The sequence below is a fragment of the Oncorhynchus clarkii genome, chromosome 5, assembly GCF_045791955.1.
Source record: "Oncorhynchus clarkii lewisi isolate Uvic-CL-2024 chromosome 5, UVic_Ocla_1.0, whole genome shotgun sequence".
NCBI lineage: Eukaryota > Metazoa > Chordata > Actinopteri > Salmoniformes > Salmonidae > Oncorhynchus > Oncorhynchus clarkii.
Genome location: NC_092151.1, coordinates 55,822,993 through 55,843,051, shown reverse-complemented (window position 1 = coordinate 55,843,051; position 20,059 = coordinate 55,822,993). Strand labels below are relative to the sequence as shown.

General features: G+C 42.1%; 2 protein-coding genes across 5 annotated transcripts in view; one reads left to right on the top strand and one right to left on the bottom strand.

Moving 5' to 3' along the window:
* The window catches only part of LOC139409032 (KIAA1614 ortholog), a 28,368-nt gene extending 22,121 nt beyond the window's left edge, over positions 1-6,247 (top strand). For 3 of the 4 annotated variants that reach the window (XM_071153687.1, XM_071153686.1, XM_071153684.1), the window contains exons 7-10: positions 1,104-1,365; positions 1,681-1,799; positions 3,053-3,228; positions 3,833-6,247. In XM_071153687.1, the coding sequence (XP_071009788.1) occupies positions 1,104-1,365; positions 1,681-1,799; positions 3,053-3,228; positions 3,833-4,032 (757 nt within the window). In that variant the 3' untranslated portion in view covers positions 4,033-6,247. The remainder of the gene's footprint in view (positions 1-1,103; positions 1,366-1,680; positions 1,800-3,052; positions 3,229-3,832) is intronic. The other variant, XM_071153688.1, reaches the window with a different exon arrangement.
* A 6,283-nt stretch (positions 6,248-12,530) lies between these two features.
* On the bottom strand, positions 12,531-20,059 carry LOC139409031 (syntaxin-6-like). Its single transcript, XM_071153683.1, has 8 exons — positions 19,857-20,059; positions 18,425-18,593; positions 18,117-18,212; positions 17,784-17,846; positions 17,346-17,474; positions 17,044-17,150; positions 16,669-16,763; positions 12,531-15,482 (listed from the first exon to the last, which is right to left on the bottom strand). Exons 1-8 carry the CDS (start codon positions 19,889-19,891, stop codon positions 15,406-15,408), a joined length of 771 nt encoding a protein of 256 aa, XP_071009784.1. The 5' UTR covers positions 19,892-20,059; the 3' UTR covers positions 12,531-15,405.

Here is a 20,059-nt window from a genome sequence, read left to right as displayed (position 1 = left end):
CACCACCCAGACCCTGCATAGATCAGGCCGTCCCTCCAAGCTGGATGATCGGGAAAGGAAGAGACTGATCAGAGAGGCTACCAAGAAGCCAATGACGACTTTGAAGGAGCTTCAAGCCTTTATGGCAAAGACAATGTGTGCGACCACAATATCACAAGCGGTCCACAAATCTGGCTTCTATGGGAGGGTGGCAAGGGGGGGCACTTTACATCTTCCCACCCAAAGAACATCATGCCTACAGTAAAGCCCGGCAGTGGCAGCATTCTGTTGTGGGGGGGTTTCTCTGCAGCAGGGACTGGAGCACTTATCAGGATAGAAGGGAAAATGGACAGTGCAAAATACCGACTGATTCTTGAGGAGAACCTGCAGCCCTCTGCCAGGAAGTTGAAAACGGGATGATGGTTCACGTTTCAACATGACAATGGCCCAAAGCAAAGCAACTGTACAGTGTCTGAAAGACAAGAAGGTTAATGTCTTTGAGTGGCCTAGTCAGAGCCCCGACCTAAATCCCATCGAGAATCTGTGGAATGACTTAGAGTGCAGTCCATGAGCGGTCACCAAGCAATTTGACTGAGCTTGAAGAATTCTGCAAGGAAGAATGGGCAAATATTGCACTGTCTAGGTGTGCAAAGTTCGTAGAGAAGTATTCAAAGAAACTCATGGCTGTAATTCAAGCAAAAGGTGGTTCCACCGAGTATTAACTCAGGATGTTCACTTATCCAGATAGGGGGTTTTAATTGTAGTTCATTTTCAGACACTTTTTTTTTCTTCTTCACTTTGATATTGTGGGTTACTCTGTGTAAATAAATATATTCCCATGAAACTGATTGAGAACGGTTAACATGCAGATGCTGCATGGATGTTTCACCGGTAAAACTTGAACTGAATTTACTTTCACGATTGACAGTGAGGGTGACCACATGTCTGTAAAATGTGTCTGTAGGGGGAAAGAAACATGTGTAGAATGTGATATGGACCTTTAGCTCTGGGGAAGATGGTTCCAGGGGAAGGGATGGGGCCGGAACAGGGTGGTTGCATTCAGATCCACAGCCTCTGCCTTTTTGTTTTTTTGTGGCGTTGCTCATCTCTCTTTCTTTTCACAGGAGGGTAAGGGTGGAGACAGAGCAGCGGGAGGGCAGATCCAAGCTCTCTCTGCGTCGTTTCTTCTCCGCCATCGGCCTAAATGGAGTGGGGAAGCTGGGTAAAGGGCGCTCCAGTAGCATGGAGCAGCTTAGCTTCCAGCCCCGTGGCCTCCCCCCGGCCTCTCCTGGCCCCACCTCCAACCCCGGTCCCAGCCTCGGCACCCCCAAGTGCCCAGACCCCAGCCAGCTGAGGAAAGCACCTTCGCTCCAATCCCTACGCATGGTGACAGAATACCTTCCTTTGTCATGTCAAACGTATCTCTTGAATTATAGGGAATTCTATGGATTTGAACCGTGCTTGTAGTCTGAGAGTGCCACTTTGTCTGTCAAACTCTGCTTAATCTATAAGAATATTGAGTTTAGTTGACTGGAACATGATGAATAGAAAAGTGTGTAATAGAAGTATAAATATACATGATTTCACACAACTATGCTATAAAGAGTATATTTGGTAACATTATGCTTTATGAAGAAATCTAAATGCACCAATATTGTGGAAGCTGACAGGGTTACTGTCATGTTAATTTCTTACCACCAGGGGTCACCCTTTATGCAGCTGAGGAAATCGTCATCAGTCCAGAATTTACAGTCGTCAAAGAAGAAAGATCGCTCCAGTGCGTACACATCTGGAGACAAACCCAGCAGCCCTGCTCTCAGGTACAACATTAACAGACATGCACACACACATTAGAGCTATGGCATCAGCAACATACACATAGGCAACTGTTACAGTAATGTAAGGTTATCTAACATCCAACTATCTGTCACGGTTTAAAACTTGCACACTGATTTAATATTATGAATGAAGTCAACGTCGATCCTTCCTGATAGGAGATTACAATGCTGGCATGTGCTCAAGTCTCCGTTGATCTCATATCTCTGGTATGCATGGACGGCTGCCGAATGTGTTGTGTAACCGAATAGTTTCCATTTACTGGGTCTGAGGGGGTGTCCGAGTCAATGTGCTGCCTACAACAACAAAAAAGACATGGAACCCAGTAGACTATCGCAACATCACATCATTATGGACTTGGAAAGGTGGGAGCAGGGGTGAAATTGAACACGGACTGTTCGGGTGATGTTGTTGACACTGCCTGTGCGTGCGTGCATGTGTATGTCTACATGAGTGGACCGGTAGCTGATCCAGGAGAGACCAGAGACGAGGGCATTCCTGCTCCAGCCTTGCGCTTAGATAGCCGTCCTCGAGAGGCAGTCAGAAACCTGATCGGCTAGGGACATGACAGCCTTGCTATATATGGACCGAGCTACGTGGCTCTCTGGGAAGTGGGCTGGGGAGGGGCTTCTGCCATAAAGACCTTAATGTAGGGAGCAGACCACCCCCATACCCCCCCCCCCCCCCCCCCCCACATGCAATGACTTCATTATGTACGTTATAAAACGGGAAATGGCACGAGGCAGCACACTTTTTTCTTTGTCTCTCCATTGACCTTCATTGCTTATTACTTATTACACAAGCATTTCGCTACACTCGCATTAACATCTGCTAACCATGTGTATGTGACAAATAAAATTTGATTTGAAATAAAATAGCATTTTCTATAGGATGACGTAATGTGGAAATGCGTCAGTATACCTCGTTTGAAACCCTAATGGCCATACTGAGCGGGATTAATCTATACAACAAGATTACATGCGCACATCCAGTAGTATTGCAGAGGTGGTATTAGGTCAAATAAATCTTAATAAAGATCTAAGGGTCGACCTATTATTCAGGACACCACCTGGGAGCATAGATTGCTATGTCCATTCTCCAAACTCTGCATGGTGACATCTGAGCCTGTGTCAAAGACTGCAATGTTTGGATTTTGTGATAACGAATGAATATTTATTGCATGCTACAAATGGTGCCCCATATGTGTCACTGCAACTCTGCTGTCCTGTCTTTCCAGTAGGGGATTTCAGAGGGCTCTGAGTGTGGAGGATGTGGGCTGCCCTAGCGGGGTGCGCTCTGTGGGGAGGGTGGCCCAAGCCTTCCCTGATGGGACCCTTCTGCTGGAGCTTAGCAGACCCCCCGACGGCCCATTCGGCTTCCTCATCTCCCGGGGCAAAGGACGACCAGACTCGGGTACATAAGGACAGGAGAGCTTGGCTCTGCCTGGCCTGACCTCAGATCTGTTTGTGCTGTTACCAACTTCTATGGTCATTGTCTCGCCATTGGTCTGGACCAGGCTAGGCCATGAACAGAAACAGTTTGGTACCAGGCTAGGATTTGCCCTGTTGTTTTGGTTGTCTTTTCTAATGTCGTGCTCTGTAATCATGTGCTGTTTATTAGAATGTCCCCCTTCTGTGTGCTCGAGGTGTTGTTCATCTTCTTACTTCTCTCCTGTCCTGCAGTTGAATGTGTGTTTAGTGTTGTATTCCTTTGCTGTTTGTGTGTTAGTAATGTATGTGCCCTGTGTGTGTGTGTGTGTGTGTGTGTGTGTGTTAGGTCATGATTTCCTCTCCTGTGTCCTAAGGTTGTATTTTATATTAGCCGTGTGTGTGTGTGCTCCTCCCCTATGATCCTACCGGTGTAAATGTGTGTAACCAGTAAGGTGTATGTGTTGGTAGTGATACTCCTCTCCTGTGGTATCACTATTGCCTGTCCGTGTGTTATAAATAAGGTGTGAAAATGTTTGTGTGGCCTTACCAGCAACACGCTCCTGTACTTTATCCTGTCTGTCTTGTAGGTGTGTACGTGGAGGAGATGGGCGACAGCAGCACAGAGAAGCTGTATGCGGGGCTGTTGGGAGTGGGAGACGAGCTGCTGGAGGTGAACGGTGAGAAGGTGGCTGGTCTCAGTCTGGACCTGGTGACTTGCCTAATGACCCAGGACAACATAGCCTCTATCCGCGTGCTCCGACACAGGAGACTCCCCCCTCCTCGCTAGGCAACCTGAGGACCGCCGGTTACAGTGGAGACACCATGGAAACCGGCAATGCCATGGAAACCGGCAATGTCATGGCAACCACAGACGCCATGGCAACCATCAACGCCACAGAAACCACAAACCCCATGGAAACCTGGGGTGTTGGGGGTATGACAGAGGGACAGTGTGTGTGATCGGCTTTATGACTGTGGCTATTTCTATGCCTGCTTGCTTTGACAGCAGTAATAATGTCTTCTCTCTAAATAGAGCATTATTCTTCTGAAGACACATCAAGATGTTTGACACGATTTGCTCTCCTATATGGGTCACATGGAGTTGCTATATGAGCAGTAGCTGTCTCATGTCCTGTTATGTTTCCTCATGTCCTGTTGTGTATTTTTCCTTGAGTTCTTTGGTGTCAGGTGCTCCTTACTGTACCTCTTTTTAAAACACAGCAGTACAAAACAATTTTTATTTTTTATTTTTTATCATTACAGGTAATGCACAAAGGTTTCAGCAGCTCACACATCAATAATACAGTCTGGTAGGAGATCCTCTGTTATGAGGTATTTAACAATCTCCTACAGTATTGTTCCATGCATCTTTATGCAATTGAATCATGTTTTTATTGGTTTAGTCAGAAACCAGATCTGGATTTGTGTGGGTTAGCAACAGAGATGACATGAAACATCTCAAAAGTCATACCATTTAAACAAACCTAGCAGTTTGCAGTCTCTTCGAGTCCAAGATGCTAATTTTGCCTAGCCAGCCTTGTGGAGTGAATGGAACTATGGGACATAATCCTAACTGAAAAAGAAGACTTGCGTTTTTCAGTCTTGGACTAATAATAAACGTATGTCTTGGATATGAACTGAAGCACTATGGAGATGAAGTACTCTGGATAGCACAGAGTAGATGAAGTACTCTGGATAGCACAGAGTAGATGAAGTACTCTGGATAGCACAGAGTAGATGAAGTACTCTGGATAGCACAGAGTAGATGAAGTACTCTGGATAGCACAGAGTAGATGAAGTACTCTGGATAGCACAGAGTAGATGAAGTCTGACAAGAAATGAAGGAGTCGATGTCTTGAGTTCGGAAGTCTAAGTCAAGAATAAGTCACATTTCTCTATAGTATCTTCCAATGGTGTGTCCTGTTTACTGCAATAGTTACAAGGAACTAGCCCGGGTGCCAGTCTAGTTGTGCTTTAACCAACTTGTCTTTGACCATGTTTGTGTTGTTGAATGCAGAAAAAGTCAGGCACGCAGGCTAAAAAGGTACGACTTACTCCAAAGAATGGGATGAGAATAAGGTGTCACAACTATCTACATTTGGTCAATTGTCTCAGTAATAACGAACTTGAAAATGGCAGCGTTTCAAAACCCAACACGCATGGCCTCAAACGTACATTTTGTTTGTCTTCCTCGGTCCTAGTGGATCAACAACACTATCCATGCCGTCTTGATTGTACCGAAGGATCATCCACTTTCCTCTCTGCTTGTGTGTGTTTGCCAAACAAAGTAGAATCAATATTTGTTTACACTTTACCATATAAATGCGCAGTACCCAAATAGGATTTAAGTTCTATCACTCAGAAGGTCACGGTTGTGACTGAAAAGCATCCACTTTTATCAGGAGCCTGGTCCAAGATCTGTTAATACCGTCTTGCCAACTCATACGGTCATTGTCATGCCTGATCTGGGACCAGGCTATCTTATCATCAGTCCTTTTTTTTTTAGGTCATTCCTGGTTGGTTTTCAGACACCCTGATGTTGTCAGTCAGGGTTCTGAATTTAGGATTTGTCCGTCAATGGACAAAGACCTTTCCAATGCTGCTGATAGTTTTTTTGTTGTTAATGTCATTACAAGAATGCATTGTACACAAAGCAATAACTGCCAAAGTATTTGGTTGATTGTCTAAAGAAAGACATTGTCAAACCATTGGGTTGTAAACGATGAGAAAGTAGATCCGAGAAGTTGATGAGAATTTAGACAGACACATTCGGGAAAATGTGTAGTAAATTATTTGGACCTTTCAACAGCAAACACGTGGTCCTAGAGGTCATTACACGCGTGTGACCGTGACGATAGGAAAGCATCGACATTTGAGGAGTCATTCCACATCCTTCATCAGTATTAAAGTGTGCACAGAACAGAGACTTTTCACTGTCATTCAATATATGTATTTTCTTATTTATTTATATCTATGGTTCAAATAAAAGAATGTGAACTACCCGCGTTCTTTCATGCCTTGAATCGGAACATACAATCACTTCTCATTTAATATTGCCCTATTCAAATTACACACAATCTGATATATCAGCATGGTCTGACATGAAGTGTCCTCCTCGATGTAAATGACATCAGCTTCAGTTCAAGAACAAGCAGCATTTTTTTTTAACCTTTATTTATTAACTAGGCAAGTCAGTTAAGAACAAATTCTCATTTACAATGACGGCCACCATCCAAACCCGGACGACACTGGCCCAATTGTGCACTGCCCTATGGGCTTCCCAATCACGGCCGGCCTGGATTTGAACCAGGGTGTCTGTAGTGACACCTCTTGTGCTGAGATGCAGTGCCTTAGACCGCTGCGCCACTCAGGAGCATCTTCACAGCATCTACAAATCTCATGACTGTTTAGATCTCACGACCGTATAGGTTTCGCCGCTTGAGTCAGTGGCCTCTTTGCCTTTTAGAAAGAGAGGTGAAAGAGAGGTGAAAGAGGGATGAATGAAGGAAGAGGAGACAGGTGTGTACAGTAGCCAGGGCTTCATGTGGTCTGAAGAAAGGTGTTAGAGTGGTCAATACCTTGCCCCCAAAATCCCTCTGATAACATGGAGTTAGTATATCACCACCACCACTCTCACCCTGTCAGACCTCTAACCGTCAAGTAGATAGAATTTACCTCACGAATGCTCTTGTGTTACCTCACGAATGCTCAAACACGAGATGTTTGATGAGCAGGTGTCCACATACTTTAGGTCATATAGTATATATATATACACTATATGACCTAAAGTATGTGGACACCTGCTCATCAAACATCTCGTTCCAAAATAATTTGCTTCTCTAACAGCCTCCACTCTTCTGGGACGGCTTTCCACTAGATGTTGGAACATTGCTGCGGGGACTTGATTCCATTCAGCCACAAGAGCATTCGTGAGGTAAAGTACTGATTTTGGATGATTAGGCGCGGCTCGCAGTCAGCGTTCCAATTCATCCCAAAGGTGTTCGATGGGGTTGAGGTCAGGGCTCTGTGCAGGCCACTCAAGTTCTTCCACGCCGATCTCGACAAACCATTTCTGTATGGACCTTGCTTTGTGCACGCGGGCATTGTCATACTGAAACAGGAAAGGGCCTTCCCTAAACTGTTGCCACAAAGTTGGAAACACAGAATTGTCTAGAATGTTGTATGCTATTGTGTTAAGATTTCCCTTCACTGGAACTAAGGGGCCTAGTCCAAACCATGAAAAACAGCCTAAGATCATTAGTCCTCCTCCACCAAACTGTACAGTTGGCACTATGCATTTGTGCAGGTAGCGTTCTTCTGGCATCCGTTGGACTGCCAGATGGTGAAGTGTGATTCATTACTCCAGAGATTTCAGGGCAGAAATTTGATTAACTAACTTGTTGGAAAGGTGGTATCCTATGACGGTGCCACGTTGAAAGTAGCTGAGCTCTTCAGTAAAGCCACTCTACTGCCAGTGTTTGTCTATGGAGATTGCATGGCTGTGTGCTCTAAATTATACACCTATCAGCAACGGGTAAGGCTGAAATAGCCGAATCCACTAATTTGAAAGGGTGTCCACATACTTCTGTATATACAGTGTAAATAGAATGCTGACTTATTGTGACTCATTGGATTTGTCCATTTAGAATTCAGCAAAGGAAACAACTCGACTGCCTCTCTCTTGTATGTCAATATTCACAATGTCCGAGCCCCCAGGCTGCTTTGCAAAGCTACTGACACCAGCTGTCTAGAGGAGCTGGGTGAAACCCCTCCTCCTTCTCCTCTCTATGGGAGTGTGTGCTCAGCTGGCCCCTATCTCCATCTTTTGGTGAACAAGACAGAGGAGCAGGGATCCTGCACCATGCACCTGCGCTCCACCAAATACACCAACCCCCTCCAGTCTTTTGGACACCCCCTACCTGTGTGCTCCTACCAGAAGTGGGACCAGGTAACAATTTTTCGAGTCACAAGCAAGTCTCAAGTCACAAGGTCCAAGTCTCAAGTCACAAGTTTCAAGTCTCAAGTCACAAGGTCCAAGTCTCAAGTCACAAGGTTCGAGTCTCAAGTCACAAGGTTCGAGTCTCAAGTTACAAGGTTCAAGTCGACTCCAAAGTAGAACAAACGGGTCTAGTCTTGAGTCAAGTCCAAGTCGTGCATTCTTAGAGCAAGTCAAGTCAATAAAATAAAAAAATCTATACATAAAATGACTTGTTCAACTACAAATCGAGACCTTGGGACTAGAAGGTTATATCTGACATTTTAGTCAAAAATGAGTTAGTCACATGTATCTTTAGATGGTTCTTCATATGTCTGTAAAGTAATATTTTTGAAAAAGTACATTTTAAGTACAAAAATTGAACAACTATAAAGTTCTATCTGCATAAACCCATTTGAACTTGGCACTATAAGGTTCTATCTGTAATCCAATCACAAGCCTGAACAAATACAGACGGCCCAATCAGAACACGTCTTTGCCATCTCCCTCTAAGTATGGTCTAGGCTAGTCTAGCCAGCAATAATGGCAGGCAAGCAACAACAAAAAACACTGTCAGAAATCTTAAAGTAAATGATGTCACATTGTTGTTCAGTGATGACATGACCATAATGACCATCATCCATTTCTTAATGTCTTTGATCATGTGTTCTGACTCTATTTTGGTAAAATAGTGTTATTCTATCATGTATGTATTCAAATAGCTACAGTCTTCTTAAAAACTGAACATGTCTAATTGAGAAGAGCCAAATAAAACCCTATGACTGAACCTAGATTGACATTTCAGAGCCATACGGTTCTATCTGCAATTGCACCCCCTTAAAAAACGAATTTACAAATGTCTCAAGATTGGAAGCACAGGTACCTTTAAGCTGAGGACCTTAATGGGTTATGAACAAACAATTCACTACAAAACAGTTCTGAGATCTGGGATGTGAAAACTGATGTTCTATATCTCAGAACTATGCTTAGTGCAGATAGAGCCTTATAGTCTCAAGGTCCCAAAATCTGAAATGTGTATATTTATTGAGTCTACCAGACAGACCCTTTCATTATTTTGTCTACCACACATGTTGATTATGTAATAATTTATTTTGACAACAAATTCCAAATGCAAGCTTTATAACTCCATTATCAACTTCCAAAAGACCAGTAAGCCTATGCTAGTAATTGTTGCGTGATGCCCCATTGCTGGTGAGCATGCAAAATAAACAGTTTCTTATTCTTGATCACCAAACTATTTTTGCATACAGTGCTTTCGGAAAGTATTCAGACCCTTTGACCTTTCCCACATTTTGTTACGTTAGTCTTATTTTAAAATAGATTACATATTTTTTTTCCTTAATCAATCTACACACCATTCCCCATGATGACAAAGAAAAATAGGTTTTTAGACATTTTTTGCCCATTTAAAAAATAAATAAATAATAGAAATCCCTTATTTACCTAAGTATTCAGACTCGAAATTGAGCTCAGGTTCATTCTTGATGTTTCGACAACTTGATTGGAGTCCACCTGTGGTAAATTCAAATGATTGGACATGATTTGGAAAGGCTGTCTATATAAGGTCCCACAGTGGACGGTGCAGTGCAGAGCAAAAACCAAGCCGTGAGGTCGAAGGAATTGTCCGTAGAACGCGGAGACAAGATGTGTCCGTTGCAGATTGCCACACTGAATGTTATATTGATAATATTAACGTAGGTATGTTACTCTGTTTTTGCCAGGAAAAACAGGAGAAAATTAAACAAGTGCTTTTTGATCACGAATCTGGACACGTGCGCACGCCTTTGCGCGCCAATGCTGATGACAATAGGCCTGTGTCAGTAACCTGATCGAATAAACAAAAGTATAAATATAAAATACAGATGGTAGGCTATATCTAGCCAATTAAAATATGCATTACTTTTTTTTTCGCTAATTGAGAAGTTATGAGTTTTTTTAAATGTATTTTTTCCCATTCAGTTTGACACTCGGGTGACCCACCCAAAACTTTCTCACTGCACTACTGTAGGTAAACTGACCTGTTTTGATTGACAGTTTGCTGGTCCAAGTAAAGGCCAGAGTGCGTTTTACTAGCTATTCTGTTGTCCAGTGGCAAAATGTTACAATATCTGGCCAGATAATTGAAGTCATCAGTCTCAAGTCTAAATCGAGTCTTGAGGCTCCAAGTCCAAGGCAAGTCTCAAGTTGTTTTATTTTCTATCAAGTCATCAAATTTGTGACTCTGGTCCACACCTCTGGCTCCTACTGTACAAACACAAGTTCACATAGCCAGGCACATATGAATGCACACACACACATTCAGCAATTTCCCTCTTTTTACATGGAGATTTGCACATATTAGTGACTTCTAAACATCCCCTCATAGCAGTCTCGATCCCTTCCTGGATCCTATGAAGCTCCTGCCCTTAGTGGAACATGGGGGTGTAAACATCACAATGTCAGGAGGAAAAACATGGCGTCAGCGTTATATTATACTTGTCTGGCTTCATGAAAACCATTGTCTTTCCAAAAGATACTGAGTGTTGTATTCAGGGTTGAGGGCTGTGTTTGTGTAGGGTACCCAGGTGTAGATGACTAATCATTTCCTCTCCGGACAAAGGAAAAACAGGGAGGGAGGGGAAACATGAGAGTAAAGGGCCATCTGTCATTTGACCTGAGTTCAACCACTGCTCAGTGGTGTTCAACGAGAAGCTCTCTGTTGGCTGTCTGAATCAATAGACAACGTCTCAAACTCAAACTGCCACTGCCGGCCGACAGCTGGCCCCACTGACATTAACCCCAGCTCTCATTTTCCTCTTACAACCATAACATACCTCCTATTCAACCAAGATATCCCATGAAAATATGGAGCCACTTGGAGTAGAAGGGTTGTGATCGGGACACCATCGTATATCTAGAAATCAGGATTTGATTCATCAGGAAGAATCACATTCCTGAGTAGAAACAAGGTCAGATCATTTATTATCCTGCTAAATGGTTAAGATCAGGTAAGGTTATTCTGATTCTAGATCTGTGACTAGTACCAATTTCTATCTTGAGCTAGGCCTACAGTGGGGCAAAAAAGTATTTAGTCAGCCACCAATTGTGCAAGTTCTCCCACTTAAAAATATGAGAGAGGCTTGTAATTTTCATCATAGGTACACTTCAACTGTGACAGACAAAATGAGAAAAAAAATAATCCAGAAAATCACATTGTAGGATTTTTAATGAATTTATTTGCAAATTGTGGTGGAAAATAAGTATTTGGTCAATAACAAAAGTTTATACTCTTTGTTGGCAATGACAAGAGGTCAAACGTTTTCTGTAAGTCTTCACAAGGTTTTCACACACTGTTGCTGGTATTTTGGCCCATTCCTCCATGCAGATCTCCTCTAGAGCAGTGATGTTTTGGGGCTGTTGCTGGGCAACACGGACTTTCAACTCCCTCCAAAGATTTTCTATGGGGTTGAGATCTGGAGACTGGCTAGGTCACTCAAGGACCTTGAAATGCTTCTTACAAAGCCACTCCTTCGTTGCCCGGGGGGTGTGTTTGGGATCATTGTCATGCCGAAAGACCCAGCCACGTTTCATCTTCAATGCCCTTGCTGATGGTAGGCTTTGTTACTTTGGTCCCAGCTCTCTGCAGGTCATTCACTAGGTCCCCCCGTGTGGTTCTGGGATTTTTGCTCACCGTTCTTGTGATAATTTTGACCCCACGGGGGGGGGACCTTGCGTGGAGCCCCAGATCGAGGGAGATTATCAGTGGTCTTGTATGTCTTCCATTTCCTAATAATTGCTCCCACAGTTGATTTCTTCAAACCAAGCTGCTTACCTATTGCAGATTCAGTCTTTCCAGCCTGGTACAGGTCTAAATTTTGTTTCTGGTGTCCTTTGACAGCTCTTTGGTCTTGACCATAGTGGAGTTTGGAGAGTGACTGTTTGAGGTTGTGGACAGGTGTCTTTTATACTGATAACAAGTTCAAACAGGTGCCATTAATACAGGTAACGAGTGGAGGACAGAGAGGTTAAAGAAGTTACAGGTCTGTGAGAGCCAGAAATCTTGCTTGTTTGTAGGTGACCAAATACTTATTTTCCACCATAATTTGCAAATAAATTCATAAAAAATCCTACAATGTGATTTTCTGGATTTCTTTTCTTCTCATTTTGTCTGTCATAGTTGAAGTGTACCTATGATGAAAATTACAGGCCTCTCTCATCTTTTTAAGTGGGAGAACTTGCACACTTGGTGGCTGACTAAATACTATTTTGCAGCACTGTATATACCCTTAAAAAAAGTCAAATCAAGCAAATTGATCACATCATTTTATTGGAATGAGCTGAAACAGAGTGAATCTTTGCAGCATCCTTTTATTTTCAGGACTCTTCAGCTACATATGCTCAGCCATGATGACATGGAGGTCAAGGGGAACAGTTCAAGGGTAAAAAGTATTTTCACACACTCCAGGAGCATGAACACACAGTTTCACACAAACAAAAACACACCATAACTTACAACGCCATGGACTGTACCCATTCTCCACAAACATCTCGTCCACCTGTCACCCATCACTGTCACCAGGGACTTGGTTGCGCAATAAGTACAGTATTTAATGCTCAAGGTACTTTGTATCGTAATACAGCATTGCAAAAGGATTCACAAAGTTTACACACACTTTGTTTTTGTGACAAACAAGTGATTTTGAGATGGTACATAATTGTCTAGGTCACCATCATGCTTCAAATTGTCCATAATCTGAAATAAATGCAAATATTGTAAACTCCAAGTCAAACTCTTCCTACCAGACATAACACTTCCGATAAGTGAAAAAATGAAAACATTTAAGTAAACTGAGAAACAAATTGTTAAAATGTTTTCTACCTCTAATGACACACTAATGAAATACTGTATTTCTCGTACAGTGAACGTGTAGTGTTAACTCATAAAAGACAAAGACATACAATATATTTTGCTAACTTTATAAGACCTTTGAAAGGAGTGTTTTCAGAACTTTTGAGACTCACAGGTTGCGTTTACACAGGCAGTCCAGTTAAGATTTTTTGCTCTACCAATTGGTCTTTGACCACTCACATTAGATCCTTTTCCAAAAATCATCTGATCAGTCAAGACCGATTCGTGAAAAACGATCAGAATTAGAATGCCATAGAGAAAACCTTGATCACTAGTGTCCATTATATTTCATACAGTAGTACAATCACAATACCCTTATTCCTCTTATGTATGGTTTTACGGTCTTGATTTCCCATAAAGACTTCAGGGTCTGTGGATTGATATGACATTCAACCTAAAATAGTGAATTAATGTGTTATGTTCACATTAAGTCCTCAAACGAGTGGAGACCTATTGAATCAAAGTCTGTAACCAGGTTTCTACGATAATTAACATAACACCAGTCTGTTTGGTCATTTTTCCACTCCTGTCATGCTAAACATACATCTTTGGCATATGACACAGAGTACAAGGAGTGGAACGTTAGCTAAACAGACTGGTAACCAGGCTAACACAACAGTATCATTCTCCTTGAACTGTATAGGAACACACTGAAAACAGAAGAAAAAAAACATGCCTGCATATTCAGTCAACCATTGACTTACGACTCATCCTGGAACTCTGGTTACCGTTTTGAAATGTAATTTCAAGGTAGGGGGCAGGAACTGGGAAGCGAGACCAAAATGAACCATTCTAGACCCAGCATAACATACATACAGTATCAGCCTAAGGCACTGGCTATGCAGAGCACAGCAACTACCAGGGCCATATTCATTACGCAACAAACAGAAAACTGACTTAAACAGGGACTACCTTGAACATCTCCAATAAGAAACACTATTTTTTTGCAAAATGTTTTGTTACGGTGTGCCCTAATTAATACAGCCCAGGTGTGACTCAGTCAGTCCCTTCCCCTTATTCCAACATCATGTAACACTGATAAACCTTAACACTAATTCCTGGCAGGGGGAAAGCAGGTCAGGCTTCTCAATTAGCATTTCAGTTGAACACTTAACACTTTGGTATAAGGGTCTTGTAAAAACTGCATAACACATTCAAAAACAAATGCATGACGCTTAGTAGCTTAGATAAACAACTTAAGGTCTGTTGACACTAGCTTGCCAATTGAATTGTACCAAGTATTTATGAAGTGCCTGGGGGCGTATCATATACTGATTATAAGCATGTTATGAAGTCTTTAGAAGGGCTGAAACACTGGCTAAAAGACACCAGACATATGAAGACATGCACGCAAAGGACATCTTGAGGAAAACATTTTCGCACAAAATTAGAGTGCTCACATTGAGACATTAAAATCAAGCTTGAGCCCGGTTCGAGATACAAAAGTATATGGTTTTGCTCCTTTCCATTCAGTATTGCAGGAAGTGACTTGATTTCACAGGCGGGTGTTAAACACCTGTTGATAGTGTATAAGCAAATACCAAAAATACATTAAGTACAAAATGAGAGAACATAAATGAATTAAAAACAATAACATTAAGTTCATCCATTTTAGTGTGGTTAGTGATACGTCTACCCGCTTAGCAATATATCATATTCCTTGTTACGTCAGTGTTTTGTTTTAACTATGACCAACTACGATTATATATATAAAGTTTAATATACTTGTATAAACCTGTTACACAGTCAGTGCACGACAAAACAAAATATATTTTTAAAAACTATGACCATGGTAGCCGTAGGGGTTTTCAGTGAGAAACGACAGACAAGGCCCTCTAAATACACTAATGATTAGTCTTCTTCATACATAATATTCGGAATATTAACACTAAAATGCCACAAGGAGTTTGAACTACCCTGGTTTACCTCAAACAGGTTTCTGTAAAACATTTTCAGGATTAGTATTCACATCCTACCTAAAATTGTGCATGCACAGAAACTAAATATTTCACGCCAAGGGAGGTTTAAGTTGAATGCAGGTATCTGAAACGACGATTGAGAACGTTGCTTGAGAGGAAACTGCAGCAGCCACAGAAGCATCACTGTATATACAGCGTATGAAGTAAAAAGGGGGTCGGAGTTAGATAGCCATCTCCCTATGTCAATGGAAACCTTGGATGGTTTCCCCAACACCATGTAAAGTCCATCCCTATGGTCAAACGGAGACAGGGGTGAGGGGGGTCAGTGGGAGTGTGTCGTGGTGGACGGTCTGGTCATCACAGGATGAAGAAGAGAATGACGACCACAAACAGAATGGCCAGTAGAATACCAATAGCACACCACTGTCGCCGGTCTGCAAGAGAAAGAGAGAAAAACAGAGCGAGCGGAAAAGAATGCGGGTGAACTGTATCAAACAATGAGAGGAGCAATTGACCTTTTTCTTGCTTTCAGACATGTTCAGACATGAGAGGTCCAACTACTAGGAATTCATGTTCTATGGAGAATACCATGTCTTTCGACCTGAAATATTAAACTTCAAAGTTGCAACTTGAAGATTGCAAAGAAAACTAGCAAAAAGCAGCAGGAAAAAAATAATACAATAAAGTACAAATATAAAACCCTAAGCGCAGGTAGCGCTAGTGGGGCGGAAGGTAGCCTAGTGGTTAGTGCGTTGGGCCAGTAACCGAAAGGTTGCTAGATCAAATCCCTGAGCTAACAAGGGAAAAATCTGTCGTTCTGCCCTTGAACAAGGCAGTTAAACCCACTGTTCCTAGGCTGTCATTGTAAATAAGAATTTGTTCTTAACCGACTTGCCTAGTTAAAGGTTAATTTTTTAAAATTTTTTATTACATTGTCTAGGGCAGTGTTTCCTAACTCTATGCCCTCGAGGACCCCCAACAGTTAATATTTTTGTTGTGGCCCGGACAAGCACACCTAATTCTACTTGTCAACTAATCATCAAGCCCTTGACAAGTTGAATCAGGTGTTTTTGTCCGGGGCCACAACATGAATGTGTGCTGTTGGGGGTACTTGAGGACCGGAGTCTAGGGGCCAGGGAAAAGTACCGACTGGATATCCTGACATTAAAAAAAATGACCCGATTTCATTTGACTCCTTGTCTCCTGAGTTCTTCCTGTTGGAAGCTTCCTGAAAAGGTTTCCTTATAAAGAGGTGCCACCATTTTTTGGAGGTGGGTGGGGGGGGGGTCCTATCCTTCCTCTTCAGCTGCTGATCCTGGCTGACTCCAAGTTGTCTTGCACAGACATTCCCTTAAACAGGAAGCTAATGACTGGGCCTTCTCTCTCAATTCAAGCATATATCATCTTTAATGACCACCCATATATAAGTGGCCTGGCATATTAGGGAACATCAAAAGACATCCACAACAATACCACACTTAAGTAACCTCTGTAACTCACATCTCCAAAAGTTGCAGACTTTGATAACTTGCATTAGTGGAGATGGTTCCTGAATTTTGAAGTGTATTTTTAACCAAGGTAGAAAGGTGGTGAATAAAGAGGCTATGCTGCGTTACTTACCAGTGGTCATGTTGGAGACCTTGGCCAGCTTCTTCATGACGTTGTCCAGTCTGGAGTGGGTACTTTCCATCTCATGGGAGAAGTCATCCAGCATACTACAAGAGAGAAGACATGGTGCTTTGTAGATACCAGGAAAGATATAAACCCGTATTGATAAAGTGTCTCAGAGTAGGAATGCTGATCTAGGATCAGGTACCCCTGTCCATATAATCTTATTCATTATCTTCCACAAGTCTAAACTGAGCCTAAATCAGCACTCCTAGTCTGAGACGCTTGATACATATGGCACCTGATGATCTGTGTAGACCTGAAACTCTAATACTCATGTCATTGATTAATGTTGCTGTGGTTGTGTATCAGTGGATATTTACATACACTGTCTGTTCATCCAACTCCATGCCAATCCTCTCAGACATGTTCTTCAGCACCCCGATGGACCCAGACACCAGCTCCAGCTGGTCATCCTGCTGCTCTGCCATGAGCTGACACACACACACACATCAACGTCGCTGACTTATGTCACATTATTCATTTCACAAAGTATGTTGCAACTGATACAACTGTAAAAATATAAATACAATTATTCCTTCTCAAAATAATGTAAAATACGGCACCTAGTAAGTACAGCAATCAACAGGGGTGTGTACATAGGCATGAAACATTTTTATTAGCTATACCTGCTGCTGGGTTTGCTGCTCCTCGATGAACTGGGAGTTGGCCGTCTGTAGCTCCTGGTCCAGGCGGGTATATTTGTCGAGTCCCGGTTGCCAGATTGGGCCTTGAGACCCACTGTCCCCTAACAGAGCCTGAGGGAGAAGTGGCGCAGCAATGACTACATAGGAGATCTGCTGAAGTATGTGGACATGGTCACTCAACTGAAATGGTGAGGAGGATCCTGCCAATACCAATTGCACTTACTCTCTGACAAACACTAACGGAGGCTGTTTGCAGTGTCAATGATCAGATAAAGCAGTACGCAACCTGCTGATCTAAAACGTGCTACACGTTTGAGAAGTGCATTCCGTTATACTGCATCATTACATGCAGAGTAACAAACAGTAAAAATATATAGCTTCAGTAAGATCTTAGCCCAATAGTTACATAGAGCTACACACCTGTCTGTTTTTCTTGTCGGACATGGCTAAGGCTGTCGGACTGGACATGTGGTCTTTCATTTCCTGAAATAGAACACAGCATTGAGATTAAACACAGTATGTTCAATAACAGGATGTAATAATAAAGGCATGCACCAGCCATCATATCCAGATTGGCTGATAATGGCTATAAAGAAAATACAACATCTCTAATTATTAGGGGTCCTAGCACTGAAGGTTCAGGAACCCTATTCTTTTTGATAGGGTTACTGCTGCTTCAAACTATGTGTGTGTGATGGCTAGTGCAAGTTAAACTAGAATCCTTCAGGCCTGTGTGCCTTAGGCCTGACTCACCTTAACAGTTTGTCTGGTGCTTGTGATGAAGCCTTTCCGTTTGGACAGCTCCACTGTGTCCAGATTGAACTTCTTAGGGTTCGATTCAACAATACTTGCATTTACTGTTAAGGAATAGCCGATTCAACAAAGACATGATAGATAATCAAATCGTTTTACTCTCTATGAAGATTAAACTACTTCACTTGCAGCATGCTGTACTCTTTAAAGTACTGTATTCTATTCACAGATGAAGCACGGATCACAATGTTTTGATAAACCAGTATTTATGCAAGTTAAACTAAGAGTTATTTTGTTGAAAGGATATTGATGGTCTCATCGAGATCTTCCAGGTCCCAGTCGATGGACCGCAGACTGTTTCTCAACTCATTGGTGGTCCAATCCACCTCCTCCTTGGAAGCACCACTGGGATCCAGCAGCAGCTCACTCCATCTATGGTACAGCTCTTGAGCAGTGTTCACCGCCTTCTGGACCTCACTGGAGATTTGTTGAATAGAAAAAGTCTATAATAAAACAGTATTGAGCTACCTAAAGCACATAGAAATGCAATACTAAGAGGTAGCCCAATATTGGACTAAAGGAACCTAACGTTATTCCTTATAGTCCAAGGACCTGACATGGTCTGTTTAGAAGCAAATTTGCTTGGGCAGACAAAATAGCCAAATACACCCATCTTTATTTTTTATTTAACTAGGCAAGTCAGTTTTAAGAACAAATTGTTATTTACAATGACGGCCTATTCAGAATTGCGGTAAGGTTCTAGAAATATAAAGGCCTTTACTTTAATGTAACAAATGCAAAATATACAGTTACTATACACTGTTTTAACACAGTTGCAGCCGACAGTATTTTTCAGTGACAACGTTAGTGGCGTCCATCTTCCGTTTACACACAGGTGTTCCGTTTACACACAGGAGACGCAGATAGTTAATTAGCACAGGTTAAGTAGTAATATGTCTTCCGTCTGTTTTCCGTAAACACGTGGCGATATGGCCATGTGGGAACACTAACCTTAGGAAGGTGTGTATCAATTTAACAGTTTTATTTTATTATCACCGATATGAAAGATAAGGTCCTTATGCTTCCAAACCTGTAGCGCAATCGATCTGTTTTAATGTTAAGACCACGCGTCATGGCTCTTAACAAAATACAGTACTTACAGAACTAAACGTTTTCGTCCAATGACTTAAGTAAGTTAGCTAATTTGGCTACTGTATGTGTAATGTATTGGAACTGAGATTCATGATCAAGGCGGGATAGCTAAGCAGTAGCTGGCAAGACATTGAAGTTGACATAACGTTAGTCACAAAGGCATATTAATATAACCACACCATTACATCAACTCATATATATATATATATTTTTTTAAAGTAAATTAGAATATTTGCCATAGCTGTCGATCTTATATGAATCATCTAACATTGTAACGTTAACTAGCTAACGTTACCTCAGTGAGTCGGGCAAGTTAAACGTTAGTTAAACGTGACAATAAACAACAAGCGCCACAAAAATGCAAATTGCTATCCATGCCTCTCGCCATTGTGACAGCTGGGCTGTGAAACACGAACGTAATTTGCTAACTGACTAAACAGATAGCTAAGCTTGCTAGCGACAAAGCTAACTACTACAATTCCCCTTTGTTCCAAGCTAACGTTAGCCATCCTTGCTAAAGCCAGACTTGATGGCAAACTTGATACTAGTAACAAGCTGACGTTATCTGGTGAAGCCTTGGCTACTTACCCTTTGACGACGAAGAACGGATCTTCCATAGACATATTGCTAAATAATTTACTGCACTACTAATGTCTAAAACTCCTATACACCTTCGAGAGACATGCCTGACTTGTTGACTGTCCAAAACGAGGAGCCCTGTGCTCTGTTTACATAGGCGTTAAAGCCATGTTTACATGCGGGCAATCTGACTGCAAGTGAGGGAGTTCTAT